Source organism: Limanda limanda, chromosome 3 (genome assembly GCF_963576545.1).
Source record: "Limanda limanda chromosome 3, fLimLim1.1, whole genome shotgun sequence".
Lineage (NCBI taxonomy): Eukaryota > Metazoa > Chordata > Actinopteri > Pleuronectiformes > Pleuronectidae > Limanda > Limanda limanda.
Window position 1 is genome coordinate 1,658,238 of NC_083638.1, and position 22,563 is coordinate 1,680,800.

Here is a 22,563-nt window from a genome sequence, read left to right on the forward strand (position 1 = left end):
GGAGAGGCTGTAAGTGAGAACGTAGAGAATGAGAGAACACAGCAGGAAAATGTCCAGAACATTCACAGAAAGTGAGTGGGCGTGTTGATGACGTTTCTAATGTAAGATGTGAAACTGGAAGTAAACAAATCTATAAACAAAGTCTGGACAATTTCAAGAGTCTATGTCAAAAAAAAATTGAGTAAAGATAATAATTCATCCAAGTGAATGTGAATCTATTGCTGCATAATAAATTGGACTGAATTACCTGATGTGTTCAGTTGTACTTTGTTCACTTCCTGTTGAAGGCGTCTCTCAAACCCTTCAGAGCTTGTTCCTTTGTGAGTTTCCTCCAGGCCTCTGGGACATCAGCTGGTTTGACTTCATATATTCTAGCAAATCTGTCATTGTATTGCACCAGTACATACTTCCAGTAGTCAGAGGCCTCTATGGTGGAGTCTGGAGGAATGATCCAGTCTGGATAGTACTTGTTGTAATCCTTGTAAGGATGCCACTTCTCTTTGGTGTCTGAGTTTCTGAATACACGATCACTGTGCACGTCAGTTGTACACAGTGAATTAACCAGCTTCTTACTTGACACACACGTGAATCTGCCAAGACCTTGTGGTCGATGAATGGCTGCATGATGCATCTTGTGTTCTTTGCCACCCGCCTCACAGGGAGTCTTACAAAATGGACACTGTCGTCCACAACCAAACACTCGCTTGAAAAGCTCATCCTGTGGTTTGATTGGAAGCTTGTTCAGAGTCTCAGTGATGTCATCAGAGTTTGAGAACTCCTTTTCCAGTTGGTCCTTCAACTCCTTCATTGAGATCTTGAGACACCTGATGAATGAATGACATGAGCTTTGGATCAGAAACAAGGTGGTTTTTTCAGCCTCCACTGAAAGTGAGATGTCTTTGATCAAATGTTTGCGCATGTTGCTGATTAGCGTTGTGATGCTTTCCTTGTTATCTGGCAGCGGAGCACCATCCTCTCCTATTGCTGCCCGATCTATCGCTTCTGATATTTTATCGTAGATGACTTGTAGATTTTTGTTCTTCAGTTTGCACAAAGTTTTGTCCTCTGACATCTTTTTCCAGATGTGCTCAAATATCCAATCATTAACATACATTTCATAGCTGTCAATGTAATCGAAAAAACTCTTGAAGTTTTCCTGTTGCAGCAACTCTTTCTGAATGTTGTACTGGAAGATTGTGCGAGAACTATACTCTGCTGAATGGGAACTTGTCAGAATGTAATCCACAATGTTTACTCCCAGAGATCCACAGATGAACTGTATCACAGCAGGTTTGATACAAGACTGGACAAAATCTTTTGCTTTGCGATGGCAGGGATCTTGCTTTTGGTATAAATCAAGAAAATCTGACAGGTACTGAGTCTTGTACTTTTCCAGCTGCGTGTGAGGATTATTATCCGACAAGAAACTTTTGTGCATTTTGACAAATTCCCTTGAAGCGATGCCACAAATGTGAAGTTTCAGGTCAATCTCAAACTTTGAATTTGTTTTGTGATGGTTGTAACATTGTTTAAGGGATTCATCAATTTTTTCTAAAACCTCCTTTGTGAAAGAGTCCTGGTAATCTCCATCGGTCTTTACTTTATCATGTACAAACCTTGTACAAGAGTCAATGATTTTGTCCGCAACCTTCTGCAAATTTCCTTTCCTTAGACGTTGAAAATTCTGCCAATAATTGTCTACATGATCATTTCTAGTTTCAAATGGACCTGTTCCCATTTTCTTTAGGTCTGTTACTTTCTGCAAAGCCTCATTGACATTCTGATTACAGAAGTCTTTTGTCAGCTGCTTCAGGACGCATGCTGCAATGTCTCGCTCCTTCAGGCCGGACACGTTTCCAGTGGCTTCAGCCCACATATTTTCAAACTCTTGTGTCAGCTCTTCCTCAGTCAGAGTTGACGCGTTGCAGTCACTCAGAAGCTTCATGACCTTCTTTTCAATCACACCTCTGTATTCTCTCTGAATGTCCTGAACTTTTTTTGAACTTAGTTTTAGTTGAAGGGTGCAATCCAGTTTTGCCCACACAGAATGTTTGATTTCATCTGCAAGGCCTTTGACACGGTTTAAAAAGTCCGCTTTGTTATTGTCAATCAGATGAACTCGTTTGTCTGTCATCTTGTAGTAGTCGGAGAGTTTTCCAGTCATTGTTGTTTGTTGGTCGGTTATTTTGTCTGACACCTCAGATTTTTTTTCTCCAACTAATCTGTTCCAAGTTTCTACCTCAGATTCATTGTCAGCATTCAAGATTTCTACCTCTGCTTGTGTTTGCCAGATCAGAATCTCTTTTCTGAACTCCCATTCCCACTGATTGAACTCTTTGCACAAGTTGTCATAGGCTTGAGCCACAAGAGTGTTTCTGAAACTAAAGATGAAGTTCTCATATTTCACTGCCCGCCAGAGACTCTTCATCCATTCCACAAACTCTGGGATCTGCGTCACTTCATTGCACGGGTCCTTCTTCACTGTTTGCAAAAGGTTTTTCTTGAAATCTGCTACAGCTTCACTGTAACCTGTGTTCACTGGTGCCATTGGTGGAGTTCCATGCCAGAGTCCTGGGATGTTCCAGTTGTTCTTGTCCATGTCATAGTCCAGCACATCCGTGAACTCTTTGATAGAAGGTTTCTTTTCCATTTCAGCTGCGATTTGAGTCATTTCATTGAGTTGTTCCAGGAGATGTTTTCTTTCTGTCATGTTCTTGTCATGAGCTGAAACTGATGAAACATTCTGGTGAACAAAATGACAAACTGGCTTTTTTCCAATTTCTTTCATCCTCAAGAATGCATGCACTGCAATTTGCAGAACATCTTTCATTTCGGCTGCGTTTTCCATTGCGATGTTGATGATGGTGGCATCACTCAGGCCAATGACAAAGGTTGCTAGCTGGTTGTCATGCTCGTAACTGTCCTCTAGTTGTGCCAGATCAGGAGCCTTAAGACCCTCTGTGTCAATGAGGACAATAAAATCACAGTTTAACTCGCTTTTCAAATCCTCTCCAACTTTGAGGAAGAGCATGAAAGCTCCTCTTGTGCATCTGCCGCTGCTGACAGGAAACTGCACACCAAACATGGTGTTGAGGAGTGTTGACTTACCGCTGCTCTGAACACCCAACACAGTCAGTACCAACAGTCTGCTCCTCTGTCCAACCTTCTTGTGAAGCTCCATCAGTACGTCTGTCACCCATCTCTCTGGGATGTTGGAGGCATCTCCGTCCAAAAGCTCTAAAGGATATCCATCCCACAGCATTTCAGCTGCCAAACCAGGGAGCTGGGATATTTCATCAGCTGCTGTTGAGCTGCTGGTTGAGAACTCGTAGATCAGTCCCATCTCTCTCATGTAATGCTCTGTTCCTAAAGAGCTATCCACCAAAGCTTGGTCTAACTCTGCTATGAGTTTGATGTCTTTCTTCTTGCATTGCTCTTTGAATTCGTTACGTAACTTAGAGAGTTTGACTCGTGAATGTTTATCAAACTTCAGTTTCATCCACTTCAGGAAAACATCTCTTTTTTGTTTGTCATTTGTCGATAAGCACTTGATGAAAGTCTTCATTCCTTTGGAGGCGTCAGAATTTTGTTGCTTCTGTCTGATTTGTAATTTCTCTTCCTGTAGTTGACATTTATATTCTTCAAGTCCGGAATCACCAGATGTCTTCAGTCTACACTCTTCCTTTTCTAACTTTGACAACCTCTTCCAGTTCGCTCCTTGCAAACTCAGATTACGTTTTTTATAGTCTGGTATACTTCCCACTCCAACGTCGTCCATGATCTCCTCAGCTGCTTTTCTCTGTGCGTCAGTTTTGCTTTCGTCCACAGACACATCAGGTTCAACAGCTTTTCCAACCATATCTTCAATGCTCATGGGGTCTTTCACATCTAACAGGGATGCCTTGATGACCTCACAAAGTTTCTCTGAGAACTCTGCCACATTAAGCCTCTGGTCTTTGACCTTCACTCTGTTGTGTGGTAAACCTAATTCATCCACCAATCTCTTCACAGACATCATCTCCTCACTGGCCTTCCCTCCCTTTCGATTAACGACTAAGAAGAGTTTGGATTTCACATCTTGAAGAGAAGATAGAATCTTGTGCTCACTTTCTTCAACGCTGTCCAGGAACACAAGGGTAGCTGTTGATACTTGAAAGAGAAAGTTGAATTGTTTGAGTGATTCACAAATGTCCCCTCGCAAATTTGCGAAGGCTACTGGCCCTGGAAAAACATCTAAACTTTCATTACCGCAGGGAAGGTACCAGCAAACCTCAACAAGCCCATCTGCAATTTCTCTTTTGACTGCCCCCCCTTTCACATCTCTGTATATGAAGAGGTTGCAGTTCTGTTGCCCTCTGCTGAGGACATGATTCAAAATCTGGGACTTGGATAAACTGCTGTTCTTCAGCCTCACAAAGGAGAAGAATGGTATATTTGCTTGGACAATGTTGTCTTCAACAAACCCTCTTGATTCAGACAGATCATGTGGACGCCACTCTTTGACGATGTCTCTCAGGGCCCACAGCATCAGGGTACACTGACTCTTGTTGCCGCCGGGCAACAGCAGTGGAAGAGAGAACTGGCACATTGACATCTTGAGGGCCATTTCCTGCTGCAGGATGCTGTCAGCGCAATGGAAGAGAGCGACTATGAGGTCGAGGGGGTTAACCACATCATCTCTAGAGTCATCAGCAGTGTAAAGGTCTTCATTAAAGAGATCATTGTCTTCCTCAATGTTTTCTTTTGGCCTGATTGATGATTGTATTGAGCTCCTGCATTCTGCGTTTATTTTGAACAGTTTTCTGAGGAAACACCATGGTATTTCCTCCAGCGATAAAACTGCTTTTTCCTCAATACTATTTTTGTTGATCTTAAAGAGAGACCGTAGACTGAGCTTGTTGGGATAAAAGTCCTTCAGTCCAAGTTTGACGAGAAAGTTCAACAGGGCTGTCAAATAGAAAGAGAACATACATTTTAGAAATTCATGATTGACACCACCTATTGGTTTGTGTTTATTAGTTTGCAGTGTTACATACTGTAAATCTTTCTTGTCAATAACATTTGTGTGCAAAGACTTCATTCACATGAGCCACCTCTCTCAGGTCTTGTAGAGGAGTTTACATTTACCAAAACAAGGCTGGAGACTCTCTCAGTCCAGAGACAAATATATACGGGCTGTTGGACCATCATTGACAACAGGACGGAAATGGAAACCAAAAGAAGCAACACAACAGGTAAAGGCAGCACTCTAGCACACTGACATTGTGGGTCACGTTAAACAGGGAAGAGGAGGTTTGGGCCGAGGTCAGAGTAGTCCCCTGTGGTACAAGGCAACTCTGAGTGGAGACGATCGGTAGTCCTGGAAATCTGGCATCAGGAAGAGGAAGCAAGATGTGTGAAGGCCGTCACTCAAGCAAGACAGGGGCAGTGGAGGAAATGGAAAATCATAGAGAAAAGACAGATCAGCTGGAAGGACCTGTGGGGATCGGAAGCTAGCAGGATTAGCTTCCTGCTTCGAGGAACCTATGACGTCTCTCCCTCACCCAAAAACCTACAGCAGTGGCTGAACGAAGATCCATCCTGCCCACAATGCTACCCTAGTCCTTAGTGGTTGTAATATAAGTCTCTCCCAAGGTAGGTGTACGTGGAGACACAACCAGGTACTCACATGCATTGCAGCAACAATAGACACAAAGAGAATTGCTACCAACGCCGTGATATCAGAAACATCAAACGCAGTTCAAAGGAAACATTTTGGGGGCCAGCGGCTTCTAGTTCAATCACATATTGTAACTACCACCGTAAGAAAGGACCTGATACACTGGTCCAACAACCTGCACGTCGTCTACTTCGTAGAATTAACCCAAGTTTCACACGTCCTCAGCTGGAGGACAGAATTCAGTATAAATTTGGTAGCTACAGCTTTGTGCCCATTCACGCAACAAGCAGACAGATCTCAACATATTGCTTTGTAAGCTCTCTGTGTCCATACACAAACAAAAGTTGAATGAGTTACCTGCAAGCTCTTCACTTTCTGGGTCTCTTGAAGACATGGTCAAAGCCTTCCCTTTATTCCTCTGTGCGTCAAAATCTTGAGTAAAAATAGATATTAACTAGTAAGTTTCACAGAACAATTGTTACTGTATTTCCACAAAGCCAAATATAGATATTCTACAGACTCAAGCAGTCGATTTTTGGATTAGTTTTTGTCCAAGATGTTTGTTGCTAGTCTTAACCATCAAATTAAGTTCAGTACATAATTACACAAATATTTCTTATTGAACTATCTATCATATTGCGACTTTCGTAATTTTCTAAATTAAGTCCTGTATTGTATGAATGGACCAAGATTCTGTGTGACCTGCACCCACTGAGCCTGTTATGAAAGCCAACCTGCACTGCCCAAAGAGAATTGCCTTAATCTGCGACCTGTACTGAAAAGAGTTTTTGTGGTGACATTGGACTTTATGAAAAGATAGACAACATGTCTCCACTTCCTCCTATTGTGAAAAACTGAGGCCAAAATATCTTGGGTGTGCTATAATTGATTGAAGCTCTGTACTTTTCTACAAAAGTAAGTTGCTGTTCCTGTTTTTCATTTGCTGGAATGTACCGCGAGCTATGGAGTGTAACTCCTGATCATTACCGTGATGAGGGAATTTAGTCTTTATCCTTTTCCTCTGCTTATACATTTATTTAATTATTTATTGAGCTCCATTTGATTAAAAGGCCCAGATCTTTCAAAGTATTCACAGGAACGTACCTGTAAGCGCTCCTTCTTCCGTGTTCATTGCAGACATGTTCTGACTTCTCCTTGTCGTCCTTGACTCCCTTGTGCCTCAGAACCTGGAAGAAAAATACATGTTGTTTCTCTAGTTTCAGAACCACTGTTATTATCAGACATTCAAAACAGATCAATCAAATCATTAAGCTAAGTTTCCAGCATGTAAACGAAAACATACCTGACATGGTGTTACAGGAGAGTGTGCGGCTGCTTGTGTCAGCTCTGCTATTTATACTAGACAATCAGAACCGAAAGCATCTGATGCACTGGAACAACTGGTTCTCTCTTGAGGCAGTGCCTTTGCTTGTTATTGGTGGATTGGAATGTGATTATTTTACTGTCCAAGCATCAACTACAAATCCCTCTAGGTGGAGCTGCACTACCTTCACTACTCTTCCCTCTTTCTTCCTTTGAGCATTTAGTTTTTGATCATCACATCCAGTTTAGCATAGAACGCTGAGTGCAGGATACTGACAACCGATCTAGTTTTTGACAACTTTTTAAAGTTCCTCTGGCTTTCGTGTTTGATTGAGTTCCTTATGCTTACGTTTGTGTTTGTCTGAAGCGACAGTGCAATTCTCTCACTCAACCAACAGTTTGTGTGTCTACAAAAGTACAAAATAAAAGAATTTCGTCCAGCCGGTGTAAACAAGGATCACTCCCAACCTTTCTCTTACACAGTCTGCTTTTCATTGTTGACTTATTTATTCATCACTTCCTTAAGCTTACGGGAACTGTTGGCTATCTTGTTGAATAACCGGTTTCCTCACAAGCCTAAAACCAGGTGAGTGCACTCATGACAAGAGGTGAATTGAGTTCATTGGTGTTCTGATGAGGATTCAGTTCTGATTCCCCGTATCAATTAGCACGAGATTTCTGTCTCATTTGATGTTTTATTAAATTGATGTATTAAATTGATGGACACAATGATAGGTAGTGTCATGATTGACAGCTGAGACTGACTCGTGATTGGTCGTGTATGTATGTGGGAGGGGCTCTCTCAGTACTTGTTTGCTTGTGCAGTGATTTCATTTTACATTTGGCATTAGTGTGACACAGTGTACAGTTGACTTTGCTAAAATGATGAAATATTCCTACATTATATTTAAGGCTATAAAAACATTGACTCTATGGTCACTTTAAGGATACATTTTTTAATATATATTCTTCTCATGACCTGAGTTAATATATCATCATCATTACCACTACCAGTAACTAAACTGTATATCAACAATAAATCATGGAACACAATAAATGTAGCACTATTGTCAATGAAAAGAAATAGATGCAGCAAAGCAGGCTCCTTGCTGCGTTCAAAAAAGGATCCATGAGTCCAAGGTGCACTTTGTGACTTTTATTAAAACTTGAACCCCCCCATACCGGTTATTATAAAACAATAACTGGAGCCGAAACAAGCAATTACCAACAATGGATGAATATTAATTTGGTTTCAGACATAATCAAAAACAGAAAATGTTAACAAATATGACAAAATTTCAATTTTTTTCAACCTTCTTGTCTCTTGAATGAAATCAGTCAGAGGCCACAGTGTTCTCTTCTGTTCCACTGATATAAATATACCTTCCATACAAACGTTACACATTGATGTCTATATTAATACTTCAACATCATCCTATAAAGCATCAGTGTCATGATCTTTAGTACTAATGTACAGAGCTGTGTAGCAAAACAAATGTTTAATGTAGAAACATGAAGTACTCACAAAATAAACAATATGTCATGGATGACACAAGTTTTTCTAGCTGTTACTTGTTAAACATTACTGTTGAAAAAAGTTAGTCAACATATGAAAGGATGTACGACACATAAAAGTAGTTTTCATTAACATACAAGTAATTCAGATTTATTCACTTTTTATTTTAAAATGTCAGACAAAAAGGAGTTTGTGGTCGTCTCACTCCGTCCAATCCTGAGTAACCATCAGGAACAAGGAGAATTTCCTCTTCTGATCAAGGAGCTGTGACATTTTTTGATTATATTTATTTATTTTAATAAGTATTCATCCCTCTGCTCCTCAAGTTTTAGATTTCTGAATGAAAAATTCTTGTTTCTCTAAATTATTTGTTGAGAAATACTTGTCAAAGTTTTGTGTTGTTCACCTAACGGTCACTGATACAACTCTGCTGCTCTGTTGTGTGTCTGCTGCTGCACAGAGACTGTTGAAGTGATATCCTGAACTCTACAGGATCTCTGGGTGCAGGGTATTTTTTATGAAGTTTCTTTCTATCAGTCGTTGCACTTGTTGAACAAATTCCTCGTGGAGAATAATCACATCTTAGATTGGGTCTGTGATTGCTATCGACTTTTTCAGCATGTCCGCGGTGGCTCAGCGAACTTTGAAGCTTCGCCATGGAACTGGTAAGTTGTTGTAACTTAAAGGATTGTTGTCCAATTTGCCCCTGACATGACATGTTTGATAAGGGTTATCATATTTGACATGTAGTGTTTAGTATGTCTCATAATTAGTAAATAGAAATAAACAGTAACTCAGGGGTGTACCTGTGGCTTCTGGTCTTGTGTCCGCTGTACATGTGATCTGACTCAGGCCTCATTCATCAAATGAAATATGTCCATAAACAAATCAACTGTTGTTTATCTCAGAAACACAAATCTCTGAAAAAAGTCTGGAGGGCGGCTGGGATTCGAACCCTCCTCCTACCGACACACTGCAGCCAGGGGGAGGAGTGAAGCTGAGGAATGCAGCTCTTCTGGATCCCCCGCCTGACAAGTGATGACGCTCAGTTGTGGGACGTAATTAAATGCATTTAATCTCAGTAGGATTTTGAGTTTTGTGCCCTCATCGTCCTGAGAGGAAGTTATTGTTCATCTCCTTTTATCTTTCTTACTGAATCCTCGTTGCACATTTAGATTTTACCTTTCAGTGAAGTAAGTGCAGAGCAAATAACAGAAATCATCTTTTTCTTTCCTTCACTTCTTACATCTTTGTTTTTACTTCCCCTCATGACATTAATCCAAAACTGGAAATACAAAGTTTTCACCTCGGCCCAACAGCTCTAAGAAGCTGCACCACATTAAACACACTCATAGAATCAGGTAATAAATAATAATTTTTAATTTGATGAAAAACATTGAGTATAAAATCTTCAGTTGAGATAGGTCTTCACTCTGCTGTTGGGACATGGTTTTTGTGCAAAAAGCAGGCCTCTCTTTCGGCCTGGATGTGTAGTCAAAACCTGAAAGCACATGTTTCTTTGTCTTGAGAAAGCCACATGGTCTGGAGCGAACTCAATATCCCAGAGTGCAACGTGTTCTCTTTGTCCTGAGAAGGCCAAGAAACTCAGTCTCCCAGGGGGCCACAGGTTTTTTCTGCTCTGGGCATCTTCACACATAGGTGCGAAGTTCTACCAGGGTCAACTCCAATTGGTCACTCTGGTCACCTGACCTGGGTTCACTGGGCTCTATAAAAGACCAAGGCTCCCCCAACTCTCTCTCTTTCTCCAATCCCTCGGAGGGCCGAAGGCTGCTCCAGCAGCTCTTTTCTCCAGTGACCACCACCGAGGACAGCAGGCGGCCAGCCGCCTCTCCTGCAACTCCAGAGGAGGGGGGTCCAGGCTGCTTCACTCTTCTCCTCAACTCTTCAACGACAGCAGGCTGTCCAGCCTCTCCTCTCCTGCACCGCCTAGGAGAGGGCCGGGCTGCTCCAGCACATCTCCTCTCCCATCCAACAACCGGGGTAACAAAGGTCGAGCTCCCAGCTCATCTTCTGAAGGAAACCTCCACGTATCTCAAGCTTTCCCAACTCCTTGCAGCGACTCACTGTCCTGTAGGTAGGAACTAAAGATTCAATAAGCAACTGAACTGCACAGCTCAACAGAACCGCGAAAGCAGAGACCACACGAGCCAGAAGACTTCACAGAACTGAGAACTGAACTGCAACTTCATTTTTCCCTTTTCCTTGGATAGGTAACATGCTGGGCTTAATAATGAGACTAGACTAGAAGCAAGACTGTTTATTTGATTCTGTGTGGTGTTTATAAGTTTGATATATGTGGTGATATTGTGTTACAAGTTAAATCAAGGTTAATGTAAGTTAGGCTCTACACAGACCCTGCCAATTTTCTAATTAGCATTTTCACAGACACCACATATCTCTTCACCTACTTAACTACGTCCCCCGACCAGAAGGGGGGGGGGGGGGGTTTGCTATCTTAGAGACCATCTTAAAAGACCACAGGAAGGTGTGACTCTCTTTGTTAGCCACCATTTTGAGAGCCTCTCTCACACACACACACACACACACACACACACACATCTTTGTTAGTTCGTATTTTGTTTAGTAATTGGTGTTTTTATACTTATTATGTTTATAATAAATGTTTTCTTTTAACCTTGTCCTTTCATTAATGTTGCATAAGTGAAGTTTGCCAACCGTTACACTGTCAAGAACTCTTTAAACCTTAACTGTTCATTATATAATCTTTAATAGTAAATATTGAGATTTCTAATTGAACTAGATCTAAATGAGACTGATCTTAATCAATAATTTGGCTATCTTTTCCCTTCTATGAAGGGTGGTGCCCCGATAGAACTTAAACAAACTAACGTTATGATTTAATATTAATATTTTAAATATGAATGTTTTATATTTTATTTTGATAACCAAATTTATTGAACGCCTAAAGGCACACCAGCTTATGGTATCACTCCTAACCATTATTGCACAACACTGCACACAAACTATAAAAGTGACAGAATAGAACAGTTTGAGGACTCAGGAATAATTCTGAAGTATCAACACAGGACAAGAAAACACAACATTACAGACACACACCTGTACTATATAATATAATATATTAAAAAAATATATAATAAAAACAAGTCACTCTCCAGGTAGACACTTTTTATCCTTGGCCCAAAGGCGCCCTCCCTTGTACTGTATACACAGTACATATATACAGTATATATATACAGTAGATATACACTATATATATATACAGTACATATTCTGATCCCACTCAGATAATAAATTGAGGAACAAGCCTCCTGCTCTTCATCATCAACACGACAGAGTCAGAAATGGTTGGAACCAGTCAGTTACACTAAAGTGTAGCTGAGTGCAGTAACACACAGTTACCAGGGTTACCACAGCAACCTGAGCATCACTACTTCCAGCCTCCATTTCTCTGAACAGGGATTTTACTCAGAACTGAAACCAGGCTCCTCCCACCAAATCCAATCAAATCAGACTTTATTGTCATTTTGCCAGACATACAACAGCAGTGCAGGCAGAATGAAATGGCGTTTCCCTGGGATCCCTCGATAAGATAAAGAAACTAAAGGAGATCACACGTTCGAATACAGAATTAAGAACACACATCACACTCCAGGCAAGTTTGTGTGTGTGTGTGTGTGTGGTTCAGCTGGTTTCCCTTTGGCCTGTGCTGATTGGATAAATTGGACATGTGCCTTGGGTGCCCCCTTGTGGCTGTTTTACCCCAAGTGGCAGGTGAGTGATGTGTTGCTGCAGAGTTTCCTGTGTGTCCCACCATGTTGCATCAACAGTGGATAAGCACTGAATGCAGAACGCTAACCAAAATGGTTTTCATGGTATCGTTTGATAATTTATGAAAAACACATTTGTGATCAGAAAAAACACTCTGATCAACTGACTCATCATTTATTGAAGCTTGTATATTCGTCACATTATCAAAATGTCATTCGCTTATTTAGTCGACATCTAAACATGAGCAGAAAGTCCCAAAAATAAAAACGTACAAAGACAATTTGTGCTTCACCATCATCATCATCATCATCATCAGCATCATCATCATCGTCCTTGGTACTGTACTTGTCATTTAGAACAGAGCATGTTAATAATGGAAAAATACATTTTAATCAGAAGAATGTGAATCAGAAGTTAATCCTTAACAATATGTGAATAACAATATTTACTTGAGCAAACTTAAACAACTTAAAAAATAAAAGTAACAATATAAATAACAGTATATTACTGAGTATTTCTTAGTGTATTGTACATCACCATTGTTTTCATTATAGTCACTACATACAAAGAGATAATACATTCATAACTTCAACATCCACATCACCATGCACATCTGTTTCTCTGCCCTGAACTATGTAAAGTAATATAAAAGATAATTCATCATATGCACAAACATACGACAACAAAAAGGAACAAAAATACAGATAAAAAATATACATACAGACATTTATTTTGACATTTCTGGTTTATGTCTTTTATCGCTCGAGGGCTAGTGACTATTGACACCGTAAAAAAAAAAAAGGCCAAAAAATAAATCATCGAAGAGTCGTGAAAAAAATAAAATGCACAGAGGTCCAAACTAACTCTGTTGCTCTTTCTTTATTTTCACTGAAACACATTGGTTGATTAATCACATTAACAAAAAAGATACACAAGAGTAAAACAAACCAAACAATAATCTCTTGCACAGATTCCCCCTAACATAGTAATTTGTCATGAAGCTGAATTAGACTGAAGACTTGTAGTTCTCTGAATTTGCTTTCAGACCTGCACGGAGCTCCAGACATGTGAGACTTTCTGGAGAGGCTGTAAGTGAGAACGTAGAGAATGTGAGAACACAGCAGGAAAATGTCCAGAACATTCACAGAAAGTGAGTGGGCGTGTTGATCACGTTTCTAATGTTAGATGTGAAACTGGAAGAAAACAAATCTATAAACAAAGTCTGGACATTTCCAGAGTCTATGTCTAAAAATAGTTGAGTAAAGATAATATTTCATCCAAGTGAATGTGAATCTATTGCTGCATATTAAATTGGACTGAATTACCTGATGTGTTCAGTTGTACTTTGTTCACTTCATGTTGAAGGCGTCTTTCAAACCCTTCAGAGCTTGTTCCTTTGTGAGTCTCCTCCAGGCCTCTGGAACATCAGCTGGTTTGGCTTTATATTCTTCAGCAAATCTGTCATTGTATTGCACCAGGACGTACTTCCAGTAGTCAGATGCCTCTATGGTGCGGTCTGGAGGAATGATCCAGTCTGGATAGTACTCCTTGTAGTCCTTGTAAGGATGCAACTCCCATTTGGTGTCTGTGCTTTTGAATACACGATCACTGTGCACGTCAGTTGTACACAGTGAATTAATCAGCTTCTTACTTGACAGACACCTGTATCTGCCAAGACCTTGTGGCCGATGAATGGCTGCATGATGCTGCTTGTGTTCTTTGCCACCGGCCTCACAGGGAACCTTACAAAATGGACACTGTCGTCCACAACCAAACACTCGCTTGAAAAGCTGATCCTGTGGTTTGATTGGAAGCTTGTTCAGAGTCTCAGTGATGTCATCAGAGTTTGAGAACTCCTCTTCCAGTTGGTCCTTCAGCTCCTTCATTGAGATCTTGAGACACTTGATGAATGAATGACATGAGCTTTGGATCAGAAACAAGGTGGTTTTTTCAGCTTCGACTGAAACTGAGATGTCTTTGATCAAATGTTTGCGCATGTTACTGATTAGCTTTGTGATGCTTTCCTTGTTATCTGGCAGCGGAGCACCATCCTCTCCTATTGCTGCCTGATCTATCGCTTCTGATATTTTATCATCGATGACTTGTAGATTGTTGGTCTTCAGTTTGCACAAAGTCTTGTCCACTGACATCTTTTGCAGGATGTGCTGAAATATCCAATCCTTAACATATATTTCATAGTTAGCAATGTAACTGACAAAACTCTTGAAGTTTTCCTGTAGCAGTAACTCTTTCTGAATGTTGTACTGGAAGATTGTGCGAGAACTATACTCTGCTGAATGGGAACTTGTCAGAATGTCATCCACAATGTTTACTCCCAGAGATCCACAGATGAACTGTTTCACAGCAGGTTTGATACAAGACTGGACAAAATCTTTGGCTTTGCGTTGGCAGCGATCTTGCTTTTTGTTTAAATCGAGAAAATCTGACAGGCACTGAGTCTTGTACTTTTCCAGCTGAGTGTGAGGATTATTATCCGACAAGAATCTTTTGTGCATTTTGCCAAATTCCCTTGAAGCAATGCCACAAATGTGAAGTTTCAGGTCAATCTCAAACTGTATATTTGTTTTGCGACGGGTGGAAGCTTTGTTAAGGGATTCATCTATTTTTTCTAGAAGATCCTTTGTGAAAGAGTCCTGGTAATCTCCATCGGTCTTTACTTTATCACGTACAAACCTTGTACAAGAGTCAATGATTCTGTCTGCAACGCTCTGCAAATCTCTTATGCACATATCTTTGAACTTCTGCAGAAAAGTTCCTACATGCTTACGTTTAGTTTTAAATGGACCTGTTCCCATTTCCTTTAGGTCTGTTACTTTCTTCAAAGCCTCATTGACGTTTCTATTACAGAAGTCTTTTGTCAGCTGCCTCAGGACGCATGCTGCAATGTCTCGCTCTTCTAGGCCGGACACGTTTCCAGTGGCTTCAGCCCACATCTTTTCAAACTCTTGTGTCAGCTCTTCCTTAGTCAGAGTTGACGCGTCGCAGTCATCCAGAAGCTTCATGACCTTCTCTTCAATCACACCTCTGTATTCTCTCTGAATGTCCTGAACCTTTTTTGAACTAAGTTTTAGTTGAAGGATGCGATCCAGTTTTTCCCACACAGAATGTTTGATTTCATCTCCAAGGCCTTTGACACTGTTTAAAAGGTCCTCTTTGTATTTATCTATCCGATTAACTCGTTTGTCTGTCATCTTGTAGTAGTCGTAGATTTTTTCCCTCATTTTTGTTTGTTGGTCTCTTATTTTGTCTGACACCTCAGATTTTTTTCCTCCAACTAATCTGTTCCAAGTTTCTACCTCAGATTCATTGTCAGAATTCAAGATTTCTACCTCTGCTTGTGTTTGCCAGGTCAGAATCTCTTTTCTGAACTCCCATTCCCACTGACTGAACTCTTTGCGCAAGTTTTTATAGGTATGAGCCACAAGAGTGTTTCTGAAACTGAAGATGAAGTTCTCATATTTCCCTGCCTGCCAGAGACTCGTCATCCATTCCAGAAACTCTGGGATCTGCGACACTTCATTGCACGGGTTCTTCTTCACTGTTTGCAAAAGTTTTTTCTTGAAATCTGCTACAGCTTCACTGTAACCTGTGTTCACTGGTGCCATTGGTGGTGTTCCATGCCAGAGTCCTGGGATGTTCCAGTTGTTCTTGTCCATGTCATAGTCCAGCACATCCGTGAACTCCTTGATAGAAGGTTTCTTTTCCATTTCAGCTGCGATTTGAGTCATTTCATTGAGTTGGTGCAGGAGATGTTTTCTATCTGTTCTGTTCTTGGCATGAGCTGAAACTGATGAAACATTCTGGTGAACAAAATGACAAACTGGCTTTTTTCCAATTTCTTTCATCCTCAAGAATGCGTGCACTGCAATTTGCAGGACATCTTTCATTTCTGCTGAGTTTTCCATTGCGATGTTGATGATGGTGGCATCACTCAAGCCAATGACAAAGGTTGCTAGCTGGTTGTCGTGCTCGTAACTGTCCTCTAGTTGTGCCAGATCAGGAGCCTTAAGACCCTCTGTGTCAATGAGGACAATAAAATCACAGTTTAACTCGTTTTCCAAATCCTCTCCCACTTTGAGGAAGAGCATGAAAGCTCCTCTTGTGCATCTGCCGCTGCTGACAGGAAACTGCACACCAAACATGGTGTTGAGGAGCGTTGACTTACCGCTGCTCTGAACACCCAACACAGTCAGTACCAACAGTCTGCTCCTCTGTCCAACCTTCTTGTGAAGCTCCATCAGTACGTCTGTCACCCATCTCTCTGGGACGTTGGAGGCATCTCCGTCCAAAAGCTCTAAAGGATATCCATCCAACAGCATTTCAGCTGCCAAACCAGGGAGCTGGGATATTTCATCAGCTGTTGTTGAGATGCTGGTTGAGAACTCGTAGATCAGTCCCATCTCTCTCATGTAATGCTCTGTTCCTAAAGAGCTATCCAATAAGGCTTGGTCTAACTCTGCTATGAGTTTGACGTCTTTCGTCTTGCATTGCTCTTTGAATTTGTTATGTAACACAGAGAGTTCGACTCGTGAATGTGTATCAAACTTCAGTTTCATCCACTTCAGGAAAACATCTCTTTTTTCTTTGTCACTTGTAGATAAGCACTTGATGAAAGTCTTCATTCCTTTGGATACGTCAGAATTTTGTTGCTCCTGTCGGATTTTAGTTTTTTCTTCCTGAAGTTTACATTTATAGTCCTCAAGGCCAGAATCACCAGATGTCTTCAGTCTACACTCTTCCTTTTCTAACTTTGACAACCTTTTCCAGTTCGCTCCTTGCAAAGTCAGATTTAGTTTTTTATAGTGTGGTATACTTCGCACTCCAATGCAGCCCATGATCTCCTCAGCTGCTTTTCTCTGTACGTCGGTTTTGCTTTCGTCCACAGACAGACCAAGTTCAACAGCTTTTCCAACCATATCTACAATGCTCATGGTGTCTTTCACATCTAACAGGGATGCCTTGATGACCTCACAAAGTTTCTTTGAGAACTCTGCTACATTTAGCCTCTGGTCTTTGACCTTCACTCTGTTCTTTGGTAAACCTAATTCATCCACCAATCTCTTCACAGACATCATCTCCTCACTGGCATTCCCTCCCTTTCGATTGACGACTAAGAAGAGTTTGGATTTCACATCTTGAAGAGAAGATAGAATCCTGTGCTCACTTTCTTCAACGCTGTCCAGGAACACAAAGGTAGCTGTTGATACTTGAAAGAGAAAGTTGAATTGTGTGAGTGATTCACTAATGTCCCCTCGCAAATTTGCGAAGGCTACTGCCTCTGGAAAAACATTTAAACTTTCCTTATCGCAGGGAAGGTACCAGCTAACCTCAACAAGCCCATCTGCAAGTTCTCTTTTGACTGCCCCCCCTTCCACAGCTCTGTGTATGAAGATGTTGCAGTTCTGTTGTCCACTGCTGAGGACATGATTCAAAATCTGGGACTTGGATAAACTACTGTTCTTCAGCCTCACAAAGGAGAAGAATGGTATATTTGCTTGGACAATGTTGTCTTCAACAAACCCTCTTGATTCAGACATTTCATGTGGACGCCACTCTTTGACGATGTCTCTCAGAGCCCACAGCATCAGGGTACACTGACTCTTGTGGCCGTGGGGCAACAGCAGTGGAAGAGAGAACTGGCACATTGACATCTTGAGGGACATTTCCTGCTGCAAGATGCTGTCAGCGCAATGGAAGAGAGCGACTATGAGGTCGAGGGGGTTAACCTCATCATCTCTAGAGTCATCAGCCGTGTAATGGTCTTCATCAAAGAGATCATTGTCTTCCTCAATCTTTTCCTCTGGCCTGATTGATGATTGTATTGAGCTCCTGCATTCTGCGTTTATTTTGAACAGTTTTCTGAGGAAACACCATGGTATTTCCTCCAGCAGTAAAACAGATTTTTCCTCAATACTGTTTTTGTTGATCTCAATGAGAGACTGAAGATTCAGCTTGTTGGGATAAAAGTCCTCCAGTCCAAGTTTGACGAGAAAGCTCAACAGGGCTGTCAAAGAGAAAGAGAACATACACTTTAGAAATCAACGACTGGCACCACCTATTGGTTTGTATGTGTATGTTTGGGTATGTGTTATTTTTCAGTGTTACATACTGTAAGTCTTTGTTGTGAATAACATTTGGGAGCCAAGACTTAATTTACATGAAACCAAAACTATTCATTGTTACATTCCCAAGAGTGTTAAGATGTCTGAGCAACATCGGCCTGAAGGGACATGTCGTCCTCGAGCTACCTCTCTCAGGTCTTGTAGAGAAGTTTAAATTCACCAAAACGAGGCTGGAGACTCTCTCAGAGTCCAGAGACAAATATATACGGGCTGTTGGACCATCATTGACAACAGGACTGAAATGGAAACCAAAAGAGAAAACCCAACAGGTAAGAGCAGCGCTCTAGCACACTGACATTGTTGGTCACGTTAAACAGAGAAGAGGAGGTTTGGGCCGAGGTCAGAGTAGTCCCCTGTGGAACAAGGCAACTCCTTCAGAGTGGGGACAATTGGTAGTCCTGGAAATCTAGTATCAGTAAGAAGCAGCAAGATGTGTGAAGGCTGTCACTCAAGCAAGACAGGGGCAGTGGATGAGATGGGAAATCATAGACAAAAGACAGATCAGCTGGAAGGACCTAGGGGAATGGAAGCTAGCAGGATTAGCTTCCTGCTTCGAGCAACCTATGACGTCCTTCCCTCACCCAAAAACCTACAGCAGTGGCTGAACGAAGATCCATCCTGCCCACAATGCTACCCTCATCCTCACTGGTTGTAAAATAAGTCACTCCCAAGATAGGTATACGTGGACACACAACCAGGTACTCACATGCCTTGCAGCAACAATAGACACAAAGACAACTACTACCAATGCATTTACATCCAAAACATCAAATGCAATTCAAAGGAAAACGTTTGTCTGTGAGGGGGAACAGGAACAGAGAGGTTCTCCTCCATCTGACCATTCCTGGTCAGGTGGAGTAAGCCAGAGACTATAAGATGTTGGTGGACATGGGCAAGCGGCTTCTAGTCCAATCACATATTGTTACTACCACCGTAAGACAGGACCTGATACACTGGTCTAACACCCTGCACGTTGTCTACTTTGTAGAATTAACCCAAGTTTTTAACGTCCTCAGCTGGAGGACAGAATTCAGGATGAATTTGGTAGCTACAGCTTTGTGAGCATTATGGCAACAAGCATACAGATCTCAACATATTGCTTTTATTGGCTCTCTGTGTCCATACACAAATAAAAGTTGAATGAGTTACCTGCATGTTCTTCACTTTCTGGGTCTTTTGTAGACATGGTCAAAGCCTTCACTTAATTCCTCTGTGCATCAAAATCCGGAGAAAAATATATATCAACTCGTAAGTTTCACAGAACAATTGTTAATGTATTTCCACAAAGCTAAATATAGTTATTCTACAGACTCAAACATAGTAGATATTTGGATTAGTTTGTTGCCAAGATGTTCAAATTGTCTTTATTTGAACCTGTTGCTAGTCTACACCGTCAAATTAAGTTCAGTACATAAGTACAAAAATATTTCTTATTGTGCTATCGTATTGTGACTTTTGTCATTTTCTTAAGGAAGTCCTGTATTGTATGGATGGACCAAGATTCTGTGTCGGTTTCTACAACAGTAAGTTGCTGTTCCTGTTTTGCATTTGTTGGAATGTACAGCGAGCTATGGAGTTTAACTCCTGATCACTACTGCGACGAGGGAATTTAGTCCTCTTCTTATAAATGTATTATTATTTATTGAGCTCCATTTGATCTAAAGGCCCAGATCTTTCAAAGTATTCACAGGAATGTACCTGTAAGCGCTCCTTCTTCCGTGTTCATTGCAGACATGGTCTGACTTCCCTTTGTCTTCCTTGACTCCCTTGTGCCTCAGAACCTGGAAGAGAAATACATGTTGTTTCTCTAGTTTTAGAACCCCTGTTATTATCAGACATTCAAATCAGATCAATCAAATCATTAAACTAAGTTTCAAGCATGTAAACATAAAACATACCTGACATGGTGTAACTGGAGAGTGTGTGGCTGCTTGTGTCAGCTCTGCTATTTATACTAGACAAGCAGAACCGAAAGCATCTGATGAACTGGAACAACAGGTTCTCTCTTGTTCTCTCTCATCTGGAAAATATGTCACTTTGTCTTACTTGAGGGTCAAAATGTCACAAACTGATCCTCACAAAGATATCTGTACAGGAGCACACACACACACACACACACACACGTTTAAATTGCTATCTAAGCCCAGTGGGAGGGGCTTAATGTATAAAGCGGCAGCTTCAAGCCCCTGTCAGGAGTCTGAGTCTGAGTCTGGTTACAGAGGCAGTGCCTTTGCTTGTTATTGGTGGATTGGAATGTGATTATTTTACTGTTTGAGCATCAACTACAAATCCCTCTAGGTGGAGCTGCACTACCTTCACTGCTCTTCCCTCTTTCTTCCTTTGAGCATTTAGTTTTTATCATCACATTAAGTTTAGCATAGATCGCTGAGTGCAGGATACTGACAACCCGATCTGGTTTTTGACAACTTTTTAAAGTTCCCCTGGCTTTTGTGTTTGATTGAGTTCCTTATGCTTACGTTTGTGTTTGTCTGAAGTGACAGTGCAATTCTCTCACTCAACCAACAGTTTGCGTGTCTGCAAAAGTACAAAATAAAAGAATGTCGTCCAGCCGGTGTAAACAAGGATCACTCCCAACCTCTTCTTGTAAACAGTCTGCTTTTCATTGTTGACATATCTATTCATCACTTCCTTATAAGCTTACGGTAATTGTTTTCTATCTTGTAGAATAACCGGTTTTGTCACATGACTAAAACCAGGCGAGTGCACTCATGACAAGAGGTGAATTGAGTGCATTGGTGTTCTGATGAGGATCCACTTCTGATTCCCGGTATCAATTAGCACGAGATTTCTGTCTTAATTGATGTTTTTATTTAATTGTTGTATTAAATTGATGGACACAATGATAAGTAGTTTCATGAGTGACAGCTGAGACTGACTCTTGATTGGTAGTGTATGTGTGTGGGGGGGGCTCTCTCAGTACTTGTGTGCTTGTGCAGTGATTTCATTTTACATTTGGCATTAGTGTGACACAGTGTACAGTTGACTTTACTAAAATGAGGAAATATTCCTACATTATATTTAAGGCTATAAAAACATTGACTCTATGGTCACTTTAAGGATACATTTTTTTAAATATATTCTTCCCATGACCTGAGTTTATATATCATCATCATTACCACCACTAGTAACTATACTGTATATCAACAATACTTTTCATCTTAAAGCAGCGGTTAAAACAGCTTTTAAATTGCACCTTCATATGGGATGAGTATGTGACTGAGGCCCAGTTTATTCTTTCTGGTCACAAACATGATTCTCACTGTTCTGTATTTGTACCCTCATAGTTGAATGCACTTATTGTAAGTCGCTTTGGATAAAAGTGTTGAGTGTTTTAATGGAATACTGAGAAAGTTTAATAACAAAAATAAGACAATTGAAGTTCAAATTATGAAGGAATTTAAGCTCTATATTGTGTCTCCTTTATATTTAAAATAATAATCAAACTGAGTGGAGATGTATGCTGTAGCCAAACAGGCGGCTGCTGTGTTTTTTCACTGTGCAGTCCATGGGGGATTAAATATTACACTGAAAAAGGAAATCAGTAAATCAATTAATTTTTCGTAGCAATTTTGAAAGTAATGGTGAAAATGAAACATTTATAATTCATGGCAAACAGCTTAGTTTGCCATTGACATGTGAATATGGTGCTATATTTGCCAGTATTTTAGGAGGACAGATATTTTTATGGGATTCAGTAGAAGTTTTGAGATTAAAGGGCACAGACACATCATCCCCAGCATCATTTCTTCCTGTTGAGGGTATTGCTGGTAGATGTGTTGTTAACACATCCTCTGTGCATTTAACCAACACAAGTGAAAAAGTGACTGTTATCATGCCACTCTGTAAAGTGGTTGAGATTTAGGATAGTGTTCATGGGCAATTAAGATTGAAGGGGAAGTTTGTCACTCCTGTCCAGGGAAACAGACTTACTGAGCCTCATTGCTTTGGATTATAATAAAATGTTGAAATAAAGTGCACTGTTTCAAAAAATGTTCATAGCATTGACCTTTGCTCATGGTATACAATGTAATTCATTATAGCACACTTACTTACTCAAGGGAAACCACTAACAATTTCAGGTTTTATATTTATTGTAAGCCTGGTGTAATTACGCCAGATAGTTTAGTTGG

The 22,563-nt window shown here is 40.7% G+C and overlaps 2 protein-coding genes across 2 annotated transcripts; both read right to left on the reverse strand.

Annotated features, from left to right (window-relative positions):
• Positions 1-271: 271 nt before the first annotated feature.
• On the reverse strand, positions 272-6,800 carry LOC132999052 (up-regulator of cell proliferation-like). The gene is made up of 2 exons (XM_061068836.1): positions 6,764-6,800; positions 272-4,947 (listed from the first exon to the last, which is right to left on the reverse strand). Exons 1-2 carry the CDS (start codon positions 6,798-6,800, stop codon positions 272-274), a joined length of 4,713 nt encoding a protein of 1,570 aa, XP_060924819.1.
• A 6,537-nt stretch (positions 6,801-13,337) lies between these two features.
• Positions 13,338-20,147, reverse strand: LOC132998967 (up-regulator of cell proliferation-like). Its single transcript, XM_061068722.1, has 3 exons — positions 20,111-20,147; positions 13,595-18,294; positions 13,338-13,355 (listed from the first exon to the last, which is right to left on the reverse strand). Exons 1-2 carry the CDS (start codon positions 20,145-20,147, stop codon positions 13,619-13,621), a joined length of 4,713 nt encoding a protein of 1,570 aa, XP_060924705.1. The 3' UTR covers positions 13,338-13,355; positions 13,595-13,618.
• Between the last annotated feature and the right edge of the window lie 2,416 nt (positions 20,148-22,563).

Bases quoted from the DNA above. Each gene is read 5' to 3' on its own strand.
- LOC132999052 (XM_061068836.1), bottom strand. From the start codon at position 6,800: ATGTCTGCAATGAACACGGAAGAAGGAGCGCTTACAG. The intron at 4,948-6,763 runs GTACGTTCCTGT...TCTATTTGACAG, and splicing joins GGAAGAAGGAGCGCTTACAG to CCCTGTTGAACTTTCTCGTC.
- LOC132998967 (XM_061068722.1), bottom strand. From the start codon at position 20,147: ATGTCTGCAATGAACACGGAAGAAGGAGCGCTTACAG. The intron at 18,295-20,110 runs GTACATTCCTGT...TCTCTTTGACAG, and splicing joins GGAAGAAGGAGCGCTTACAG to CCCTGTTGAGCTTTCTCGTC.